The sequence below is a fragment of the Thamnophis sirtalis genome, unplaced genomic scaffold, assembly GCF_051295495.1.
Source record: "Thamnophis sirtalis isolate CommonGarterSnake01/CBP01778 unplaced genomic scaffold, rThaSir2_p1.2 scaffold_6, whole genome shotgun sequence".
Classification (NCBI taxonomy): Eukaryota; Metazoa; Chordata; class Lepidosauria; order Squamata; family Natricidae; genus Thamnophis; species Thamnophis sirtalis.
The window spans coordinates 58,767,317-58,779,340 of record NW_028261386.1 but is presented as its reverse complement, the minus strand read 5'-3'; the positions used below and the strand labels follow the sequence as shown (position 1 = coordinate 58,779,340).

Here is a 12,024-nt window from a genome sequence, read left to right as displayed (position 1 = left end):
ACGTCCTTCCATGTCTCTAGTCAGAGAAAATCCTTCTTCATATTTTCACTCCGAATGTTATTATTTTCCTTATTGTTAGTTCCTGATGCTTAGATAAATAAATAAAACTACATGGGCCATATATTTTGTTTTTCTTTCTGATCAAAGACGATAACTCTTACCACTTCCAATGTGATGTGTTTTTTTTAGTCAGATTATCTCCATGTAACGATGTCAAAATCTGGTTGAGGCCAGAAGCGCAGTGATCTGCCAAGGGACTAGATGAGAGAATGATTGTAGTACTTTGATCTCGAGTGATAGATCTCATTTGAATGTCCACCTTGGAAGAATTCAGTGTAAAAAGCAGCCAAAATAATAGGGAATATATTAAGCTACAGCCTCTCCCCTTAATGTACATGTAATTGCAGAATAAAATCTGGAGAAGGATTCAAAATAATGGCCTCCATCCACAAGATGCTTCCTTTCCAATTCTTTTGTTGCCCCACCATAAAAAAACTCCACTTGGTCTTACCTTTCTGCACACAGGTAAACACAAGCTCCATCTCACTCCAGATAGAAAAAATATTCCCAAGACAGAAATATGAAAGGATTGAGATCAAAGTAAATAAGTATTGATTGTGTGGAGATCAGTGAAAACGTGTCCCCTGATTTTAAAATATTAGCTTCTGCTCTCCTAGTTAGATATTCCTAAAGTTACGATCACTGTCATAAAAAAAGTATATAGCATGTGAAGCTAAACAATTCCACACAATCTCCAGTTGGTGTAAAAAGCAGCATTACAAGTTGTCCTTGACATACAACCCAAATGGGGCCTGCCCATTATGGTCGTAAATCATGGTCATAAAATGGATCACCTTGTGACTGAACCTGATTTTACAATCTTTGTTGTAGCACTTATTAAGCAAACACAGCGGTCATAAACCAAGCATGGTGGTCATTAAGTGAAACCCACTGTTCACTATGGAGTGTTTGCTAAAAACTGGAAGTAAACATTAATTTTTGGCAAAAGCATCATAAATCACATTCATGTTACTGTGGGACATTGTAAACAGCTCTAAATGCTGTTTCTAAGCATCTTTAATGCAGTCACATGACCATGGGTGGAGAGGCAGGCATTGTAAGTACATTTGATGGGATCCATCATAACTTTAAAGAGTTGCTGAACAGCCAATCATAAGTGATAGTCTACCTGCATCCACCAACTCAAGGCATCTTATGACCTAAGACAGGGGTGTCAAACTCGATTTCATTGAGGGCCACATCACGGTTGTGTTTGACCTGGGGGGGGGGAAGGGGGGTATGGCCAGCTTGACATCACTCATGTCAGGTGTGCCTGGGGTGACCTGAGAACTCTGCCAGCGAAAACTCCCGAGTTGACATGGCCTCGTGCAACACTCTGCCAGTGAAAACAGCTCAGGAAAGCTGCATGCAGCCCTTTACCTAATCTGTTTTATTAAGTAAAAAAATGCCTAACTTGAGTAAACTGCTAACCAGCAGTCTGAGGTAAACCAAACTGGCTTTTCAGTTATGAGAAAATGGCTTCCTCAGAATTGCATCGCTCAAATGTAAATAATATTACAAGAAGCCCAACTTATTCAGAAAACATTTCCCATTGTGAAAGTTTTTCCTGGCTAAAGCAACTCGGTGTCTACAGCTTGTGGCAGTACATGCAGGATTCCAAGTGAATGATTCCAATAATTGCAGGGATTTGGATAAAGTAGTAATGGATCAAGTTATAATGCTTAAGTCAACTACATAGAGAAAGTAAATTCTGAAAGACTCTTAGTGCCATCGCTAATGGCAGCTACAATAAATGCTGAGTGATAAACCTTTCCGAATAGGTAATTGTAATTTGTTACTGAAAATTCCCTGCCAAGGGAATCTTTTTATAGAAAGATAAAAGGAGGTAGTTACTTCTGCATCTTTTGAATATAAAGCTTGAACATTCTATCCAGATTAGTTATTGGAGAACTGCTCTAAATCTTGTGAAAATAATCAGTTATGATACGTATTTAAAGGAGGCGAAGAAGAAAAAAATATTTTTATATACCGGATATCTCACATAAAAATGATTAAAAGTTACTTAGAGTTGCTTTGTTCTTGACAATGCAGTTTAGGTGTTAGAACATGCCACATTCTTGGTAAGCATTAATATGACTCTGGTTTTATCACCTGTTAAAAATAAAATCTTAGCTGTACCCCTCATCATTATGGGTCTTTAGATTTTAATGTAATATGATTGCACATGTATACTGTCTTCTCTTATTTTTTCTTTAAAACTAAGATATGTTAAGTATATTGATATGGAAGCATAAATACCATCAACATAGAATGGAGTTTGCTCAGAAGCGGAAATACACCAATGAGAGGAAGAGTGGGAAACAGAGGAGAGAAGAAAGATGGGAAGAGATGGATAGGAGAGAGGGTAAGGGGGGAAGATGAGGAGGATAAGGAGGAGTGGAATGTAGAGAGAGGAGAAGGAGAAAGGAAGTAGGGTAGGAAAGGATGATGGAGGGAAGAAAGGAGGTAGGAAAGAGCTAGAAGAAGAGGTGTATGGAGAGCAGAAGAGCTAATAATGGGTTTTTATCTTTCTGGGCGTTGATGACAAGAGGAACTGATGTAATTACTACTTAATACAATAGGATATTGGCTATGTAATAGTATACATGTGATTGTATGTTATGAAAATGGAAAATAAAAAAAGTATATTTCGATGAAAGAATTATGGGTCTTTTGAACATAACAAAATTATTAATTACATAATATAACACTGAAAGGGGAAACCTACATTTGATCTACAGCAATGAATTGTCAATATATATCTTTGTAGCATTTATTTGTTACACTGGGGCAGAGAAGGCATTAAGCAATAGGGACAAATTTGTTTATTATATAATTTTTCCAGTTTTCTATTTATCACAGTGATGACTAATTTTGATATCATAATATATTATTCTTCCCTTCCCACAGCCTGGGAAAGAGAGCCGCCTGCTACCCTTCCTGGTGATTATCCGTCTGATTTTCATTCCCCTCTTCATGCTGTGTAACGTGGAGCCCCGCCATAACCTGCCTGTCATCTTTGCTCATGATGCCTGGTTCCTCGCCTTCATGCTGTTGTTCTCCATCTCCAATGGTTACTTGGCCAGCCTCTGCATGTGCTTTGGACCCAAGTAAGTGTGGCTTGAGATGAATGGATTGTGAGGAAGGAAAAGCAACTGGTTTTTGGGTGGCTGGATGTTTTGCTGACTAGTTTTTATTTTTCCTTCTAGGAAGGTGCTGTCTCATGAAGCGGAAACTGCTGGAGCCATCATGGCCTTCTTTCTCTCCTTGGGTCTGGCTTTAGGAGCCATCCTATCTTTTCCACTCAGAGCCGCAATCTAATGAAGATACCATGGGGCATCTCTGGGCAGAAGAGCAGTAGTAGACTTATATTACCATGGAGCATTTCTTGGCTGGCTCCTGGGAACTTGTTGCCTTAATACCTCTTGGCTTGGAAGAGGGCTTCTCTCTTACTGACCAGATGGCCTGGCTTCTCCTTGGGTATAAGACCTCCCCTTTCACACACATACACACGCACACACCCTTTACCCGTCCCAGCTGTGAATTATTTACATTGTCTCGATGTGTTGTGCTCTGTTTTACTATCTGTGGCAAAAGAGAATTGTTCCCAATCCACCTTCCAGCTTTTCAGTTGCTCCTGTGAATTTATTGAATGTGCTCGCAATTCATTAGTGTCTGCTCTACCCACGAGAGGCAGCAGCAACAAGTTGCTGCACCCCCAAATTGCTCTTCACTCAATGGCTCCATGGAAAAGGAGCCCTCTTCTTCAGCTGCGTGTTCAAGCTTATAAGATCCGTGGTTTGTGGACATTCAGAATTATGCAAGAACCTCAACAGCTATTACTTGGAGATGGGTGATAGAAAGTAGACCTTGGCTCTATTTCCACACTTTTAAATAGTTTGGACAACAACAACTTCGGGGCCATGAAGTACTGGTTACTTTGAAAATTGAACTATTTTGTATACAAACTCAGTACACCCTTTCTTCTGAAGGCTCATCTTTTCTCTTTTCCAAGATTTTGCATGATCTGGCTCTAGGGAGCAGGAATAAATGAGCTCATGAACTCTTCAGCATAGTGCAAATGATACAAATGGATCATTCCCAAACCCGGCTGTTCAGAGCCCCTGCAGTTTTCTGTGCTTCTTCATGAATTTATGAAACTCAGGATTTGCGTATTTGAACTCTTGTTTAAAAATGGCAATTTTTTTCTAAGAGAACGGCTGTCACAAATAAAAAATAAGGGTGGGGTTTTTTGTAAAGTTTGAAGCTAACGTTGCCTTGTATTTAAATTATTTAGTATTGTTAATTATAGAAGTCTATTTCATGTGGGAATACAACAAAGGCCAATCATATTAGAAAGTAGTGATTTTCAACATCCTAAAATCAGTTGCCTGGCCTTAATATGGTACAGTATTGTGGTAGGTCTTTTTTTTGTGCGTGAAGGAAAAATGGAACTAGAGCGCCATCTATTGGTCAACCTTTATATATTGCCATCTGTGGGTCATAATAGTCTCAATCTAGGAATGTTAGTTTAACAATGACTTGAAGTTATGGTGGCCTTGGAAAAAGTGACTGATGACTGGTCCGCAAAATTAGGACTATTGCATATGCACACACAGACCCCTGCAGTCACAATTCAAGCAATTGGCAACTGGCTTGCATTTATGACAGTTGCAGTGTCTTGCAATTATGTAATCTTCCCAGCTAGCTTGTAACAAGCAAAGTCAATTGAGAAATCCAAATTTGTTTAAAGACCATGTGAGTCACTCAATAACTACATAAAAAGAGTCATAAACTTAAGTCCGACCACATGACTCACTTAAGGACTGCATTGCTTAGCAACCAAAATTCAGGCCCTAATTGTTGTTGTAAGTCAAGGATTATCTGCATATTAACAGTATATATTTAAGAAAGTCAAAATACATCAGGCCTTCTTTAAGGCATTTAAATTGTGTGATATCCCCAAATAGCAAGGTGTAGAATGCTCCTTCTTTATTTGTTGTTCAGTGGTTTAAATTAAGACAGCAGTTTTATTATTTGGTTCTGAAGTATTTACAGCTCAGCAGAAAGTGGGAAATTTCAAATAAAGTGCAGAATATTTCTGATAGGCTCACAGTCACCTTTTCTAAACATGACACTAAAAGTGTAGAATGACATCAGTTGTTAGAATCATGGATCTTTTCCACTTCTTAAATGTTGGAACATTTAATTTATATAACTAGTTTGTCAAACATGTACAAGATAACAGGTATAAGTATAAACATGAGCATGTGAAATGAATACAAATAAATGGGAACAGTAGGACAGGGATGGTAGGCATGCTGGTGCGCTTATGCCCGCCACCTTACCTCACCTCTTAGGAATGGTGTGAGGTCCACAGTAGACAGTTTAAGGTTGAAACTATGGGGGTTTGAGGAAGTAACAACCGAGTCAGGTAGAGCATTCCAGGCATTGACCACTCTGTTGCTGAAGTCATATTTTCTGTAATTGAGCTTGGAGCGGTTTACCTTGAGTGTATATTATTGTGGTGGAAGCTGAAGTAGTTGTTGACAGGCAGGACGCTGTAGCAGACAATTTTGTGTACTATGTTTAGGTCAGACCCTTAGCGGCATAGTTCAAGGTTGTCTAAGCACAAAATTTCAAGCCTGGTGGCATAGGGTATTCTGTTGTGAGTAGAGGAGTGGATGACTCTTCTCATGAAATACTTGTATTAATGTCCGATATACAGTGTAGATCCCAGGCAGGCGAGCTGTATTTGAGGATTTGTATGGCAAAGGTTTTGTACGCCCTAGTTAGCAGTACAATGTTACCGGAGAAGAACCTTTGCAAAATTAGGTTAACAACTCTTAATGCCTTTTTGGCAATGCTGTTACAGTGAGCTCTGGGGTTTAGATCATTTAAGATGAGCACTCCTAGGTCCTTGACAATGTGAAGGTCATCTATGAGGTCATATCCCCCCAGCTTGTATTTGGTGTTCTGATTTTTGTTGCCAATATATAACACAGAGCATTTGTTAGTTGAGATTTGGAGTTGCCAGTTGTTCGACCATTCTGACAACTAATCAAAGTCGCTTTGTAGGGCAGCAGTATTGTCTTAATCTTTTTTAAAGCATTTAATGGAATACTTAGGAAGCAATTATATCTTGCAGCGTTATTTACCTTACAGAGGACATGTGTCCACATAAGGATGACTGGTCCTCTGATTATTTTATTGGCCCCAAGCATTTATTGTTTTTCTGCATAGCATAAAAAGGGCATTGTCTCTGCAATAACACAGCGATACCAATGAAAATAAGTTAGCTAGTTGGAGCCCTATGAATTTATTTAATGCAAGGTTTTTTGGCTTAATGGGGGCGGGATATATTGATATAAACAAGAACATAATAAATTGAAATGTCCATGAAAACAGTTAACCTCACAATTTCACACACCAGAGGTGGGTTGCTCCCAGTTCGGTCCGGATCAGGTGAACTGGTAGTAGTGGCGGGAGGCTCCGCCCACCCATCTGGATATTTCTGCGCATGCGCAGAAGTGTTGCACACTCACGAGAGAACCGGTAGTAAAAAAAATGGAAACCCACCACTGTCACACACCTGTTGTCATAGCCAGGTCTTGAGGGACCTTTGAAAGCTCAGGAGATAATGGGGCCAAACTAATCTTTCGGGAGAAAAGATTCCACAATGTGGGCACCACAGCAGGAGAGGCTTGTTTCATTGGGCCTGCCAAATGCAGCTCCCCAGAGACTATAAGCTGTAACATGCCTATTGGGTTGGATCTGCTGGGATGGGCAGATAAAACCAGGAAAGAGGCAGTCCCTCAAATAAGCATGATATATAACGAAAAATTGGCTGTAAATATGTTGGTCTTTTGGGCCATAAAGTTCCACTATTGTGTGACAGTGAACTTAAACGTGAGTTTGGTTTAACCATTTTCTGTTTATCCAACCAAAATATTTGAAATTTAGAGTATTGATCCTGAGGCTATTGCTATTTCACAAGTTGCACGTCTGTTAATGCTGAAATCAGAAAACTGGCACAAAATCCCTTTCACCAGCTCCTTTTCCTGTCATTTCCTGGCAAGAGAGAAAGGGGGAGAAAAGCTGTTCCCTCCCCCTTTTCATGTTCATCATCACAACCTTCCACTAGGTGTCAGCATTGGAAAATGCAATCATTCCTTCCTTAAAAGTGTGACATTCTTTTAACACATTCAAGTTGCCCGAATGACAGGTTGCTACTGCAGAAATACTCCACAGGGGGTAACTTGTTGCTTGAGCTACTTCTGGGCCTGGGTCTCCTGGTCCCCGGAAAGCCCAAATGACCAAAGGACTAGTACGCCTAGGCCTAGAAGCTGCTTGGCTGGTGGAATAGAGGCAGGGTGTGGAATGATGCTGCTAACAGTCCACCCACCAAGCAGCTACTGAGCACTTTTGGATAGATAACTGGGCTTAAAAGGTTTATTCTATCCTCACCGTAACCTTCCAAGGGGGTAATCAACCACGTGTGGTTGCAGCATATAGTAGTATCTCAAGGAGTAAACAAAATGCCAAGGGGATGCAGTGGCTCAGTGGCTAAGACAGCTTGTTGATCAGAAAGGTCAGCAGTTTGGTGGTTCAAATCCCAAGTGTCGGGTAATGGAGTGAACTCCCATTACTTGTCCCAACTTCTGCCAACCTAGCAGTTCGAAAGCACGTACAAATGTAAGTAGAAAAATAGGAACCATCTTTGGTGGGAAGGTAACAGTGCTCTGTGTGCCTTCCGCATTTACTCATGACTATGGAGATGTCTTTGGACAGTGCTGGCTTTTATAGCAATAGCAATAGCAGTTAGACTTATATACCGCTTCATAGGGCTTTCAGCCCTCTCTAAGCGGTTTACAGAGTCAGCATATTGCTCCCAACAACAATCTGGGTTCTCATTTTACCCACCTCAGAAGGATGGAAGGCTGAGTCAACCCTGAGCCGGTGAGATTTGAACTGCAGAACTGCAGTCAGCTGAAGTAGCCTGCAGTGCTGCATTTAACCACTGCGCCACCTCGGCTCTTTTCTGCTTTGAAACAGATGAGCACAGCCCCCTAGAGTTGGGAATGAATAGCACATATGTGTGAGGGGAATCTTTACCTTTACCTAGGCAAAATGCCATCTCTTCACTGCCTTTACATGACAAGCAGTTCAAAGCTGCTATCGGATTATCTGCTATAATACATGAATTTCTTGGAACTATTCAGTGTCATGGTGATACCATGCCTTTATAGGAAGCAGTTTCCAAGATACACGTTGTAGAGTTCCTGAGAGGCCCAAGACATCTTGCAAAGCATGAGAAGGCATTGTCTGAAGGAGTCCAGCGCCAATGGAAATAGCCATGGAAGGCAATTAGCAAAGAAGGAGAATGATGTGTGGCCACAAAAGTATACACTGTTTTCTTCTAGTCACGAGTATCTTTTCCCTTTATAATAGGGTGATTATTTCTTCTGCTTCAACAGGTGAGATGTTCTTGCCTTTGATTCCCATGAAAGTGGATTTCACCCAGCTTTTAATTTTTAACCCAGAGTAGCTTGCTTTACCTACTGAAATTGCTTTTCCTGCTATGGTTAAATTGTAACACAGAGCCCTGTTCCTGTGGGCATCTGGCCACACTAATGAGGCATGCAATGAAGATAATCCAGGATACTTAACAACTAGGCATACAACCGTTGCCAACCACCACAGTTACAAGCAGAATTTAATGGGCATATTTTCACTTCCAGGACATGTGGCATCTCAGGGGAGGCAGAGCAACCTCTTGAGGTTCAGAGGGAAAGGCCAGAGTGCTGTGAATTCCTACCTAGTTTTCCCAAGCTTTGGAAGCTCCTGAGCCAGCCTGATATTAGAGCCTGACTAATAAGCTGCTCCAAGCACTTAGGACTATGATGGCAAACCTATGACACATGTGCCAGAGGTGGCACGCAGAGCCCTCTGTCGGCATGTGTGCTGTTGCCAGCTGCTCTTTTGGCCAGCTGGTCTTTGTGGGCATTGGAGTGGCACAAAATGGCCTGAAAATGGCCCAAAAAACTGCCTGAAAACAGTCAAAAAACTAGGATGCACACTGGCCAGCTGGTCTTTGGTTTTCCAGTGCTCCGGCGGGCGCATGAACATGGGTTCCAGTTTGGGCACTCAGTGCAGAAAAGCTTTGCCATCACTGACTTAGGCATTGCAATGCAATTCCCTGTTTAAGAGACAGGAACAAGAAGTGGGTTATTGTTCCTCACTTTTGTCCCTTTATTTTATGGCTCAGGTTGACATCCAGTTGTTACTGGCAGGGCTACAAGATAAAGAGGGGGCAGACGGCAGCATCCCATTGAACCTCAAGACAGGCGAGGTTGGGAAATGAAGCGCCTGTCTCTTTCCCTAGAATGCAGGAGGATCTCTTGCCCTGCCGACCGTTGACGCCCTTCTGGCTTTTGCAACATCAGATGGACGGGCGATGCAAATGGAAAGCTCCCTAGTGGATGCATCCACCTAGGCATCAAATGAGGAAGACAGATGAAGTTAGAGCTCCCTCTAGTGGCAATAACGGGACTTTCAGGCTCTCTTGGGAAGGGCGGGGGAAAGGGCGGGAAGGGAAAAGAAGCCGACTGTCGAAACCAGCAAGGCGGGAGACTTCGCGCAGAAACTAAGGTCTCATCACCGCCCAGCCACCATACTGTCTCCCTGCGCTATCGTGGGAAGGCTCTGCGAAAATAGTCCTCGACGGCCTCCCTGGGCTGAAACACGTCAATCAAAGCCGTTTGAGGACCCTCCCGGAGGGAACCAACCGAGCCGTGGGAAGAGCCGAGAGAAAGTTTGCGCGGAATCCAAAGGCAAGAACGAGCGAACGTCTCTGAATGTGCGTGCACAAGTGCTTTCTCCAGCGAGATCTCTGACGTCTGGAAGTGCTCGGGGCCAAGTTTTTCCAATCAAAATGGTTGGGATTGAAGAGCGAAAGGTTGTCTCTCTTCCATCGCCCCTCGAGCTGTTACTCATGCAAGCCCCATTTTAGATCCCATTTCAACCCCCGCCAAGTCGCCATCACTGCAGAACATCACGAAGAGGAGACAGGAGAAAGCGCTGAACCTGAACGTCTCCGCCCTCCGCCCATTCGCTTTCACTTAAAAGGGAAAGATCGGTGGATCCCACAATACCACGAGATTTTAAAAAACCCACCTTTAGATTACAATGATGAGCATTAAACACAGACTCGGAGCCATTCCATGGACCCCGTCGTAAACATTTTCAACCTGCTTTATTGTTTTTAATCCAATTTCTCTATGATACAACTGTAGAACTACTGGTGATTAAAAACAGAAATTCTGTAAACGTTTCAGCCTTTCAGATCTTCCAAGTTTTGGACTTTTGGAGAGATAGAAATGTTCATATTTCAATATTCCTTCCCCAACCATTTCTTTTAGATTTATTAAAATAAATATTAAAGGAGCTGGTACGGAGCATCTAATAGGCAAGGTGCTTGTATAAAAGCTCTATTTTATTACTCTTTTTAGAGACTTGAAGTATATCCATACATTTTTGCTAATGTGGGATCCTTGGTGCTTTCTGAGTTTGGTTGTTTTCTTGCAGATGTTTCATTAATAACTGCATAACATCATTGAAGACTGATGTTATCTAGATTAATAATGAAGTATTGGCAAGCAAAGGCGCTGAGCTATGGAATAGTCTCTTTTATTGGAAATTTAAGTTATTGCTGAGCAGATCTCCATCATCATTTGCTAACCAGGAATGGCTTATTGATTTCCTGCTGCTATTCTGCTGGTAGACAGGAAACTGATCTATAAGGTAACATTGTTAGGAAGGGCAATTATATCTGTCATGAATTGTTACAGCTGGTTACAAACACTGGAGAAAAGTTGGGGTTTAACGTTACAAATCATAACGTTGTATGGGAATGGGACAGATCTTCAAGTGCAGCACATTTAATCTTTCTGGCCTGACTGCAGAAAGGCTGAAGGCTGTTGAAAACTTGGAATGATGGTGGCTAAGATTTTCTGGTCTGTTTTGGTTTGTGGGAAGAGTTTTAAGAGGGTTGGTTGAAACAATGTAACTGGGGTCCCATTGTGGCTGGCCCATAACTCCTGCTCTGATGTCAAAAACCAACCCAAAGGAGGCGGGTTGAGATTTTTAAGAGTATTTATGCATCTATAAGGTTTAAGAAACCACATTTGCCCTTAAAATTTCGTTTAAAAAAATAGGTTGACTCTGGATGTTTGAAACTATCACAAAATGCTCAATTCTGACACCCAGGTTTCTAAGCCTTTAAATTGCCAATCAAGTCTACTTAGCAACAAATAAACCCACATATATTCCTTCAGTGTTTGGTTCATAAATTATTTGCCTTAAATTAGAACAAAGCTTCCATTCATAACCTCTCTTTAATTCAAATGTTTTCATACCAGGTGGATTTTATATATTATAGATCATGGAATTGTATATGGGAATAATACTGTAGAGATATTGTGGTATGTAAGACATTTGGGGGGGCGTGGAATAAAGGAAGAGTACACTATAATTTCATTTTGGGCATTATTTTAAAATATATTGCAATTGCAATACTTAATACAGGGTTTGCATAGGATACTGCAAGTTAGTCACTTACATTTCAGCTTAGTATTTTAGGTAAACCCAGTCCACTAAATCAGTGTATAGTTCAGTGTATTTATGTAAACTGAAACATTTGGGTTAAACACCAGTAAGCATGCATGTTGTACAAACCTAGCTTTTAAGTGCCTTGTTTTCTGGGAAACATCCCCATATTATTTTCAAATAAAAACATGTGTTGTTAACCTATTAATCCATCAATCAAAGCAACTTGAAGGAGAATAAAAATCAGGCTTAAAAAAGCTATTAATGTGAGCCCTTATAAAAAGTGGGGATAGTGTGTGCCAACAGAAAAACAGCATTTGCACCAGATACATCCATCACTCACCCAAACAGAGAATA

General features: G+C 41.2%; 1 protein-coding gene across 7 annotated transcripts in view; it reads left to right on the top strand.

Annotated features, from left to right (window-relative positions):
* The window catches only part of SLC29A1 (solute carrier family 29 member 1 (Augustine blood group)), an 81,161-nt gene extending 76,830 nt beyond the window's left edge, over positions 1–4,331 (top strand). For all 7 annotated transcript variants that reach the window (XM_087717935.1, XM_087717933.1, XM_087717937.1 and 4 more), the window contains 2 exons: positions 2,971–3,170; positions 3,270–4,331. In XM_087717935.1, coding sequence (XP_087574061.1) covers positions 2,971–3,170; positions 3,270–3,381 — 312 coding nt within the window. In that variant the 3' untranslated portion in view covers positions 3,382–4,331. The remainder of the gene's footprint in view (positions 1–2,970; positions 3,171–3,269) is intronic.
* Positions 4,332–12,024: the final 7,693 nt, after the last annotated feature.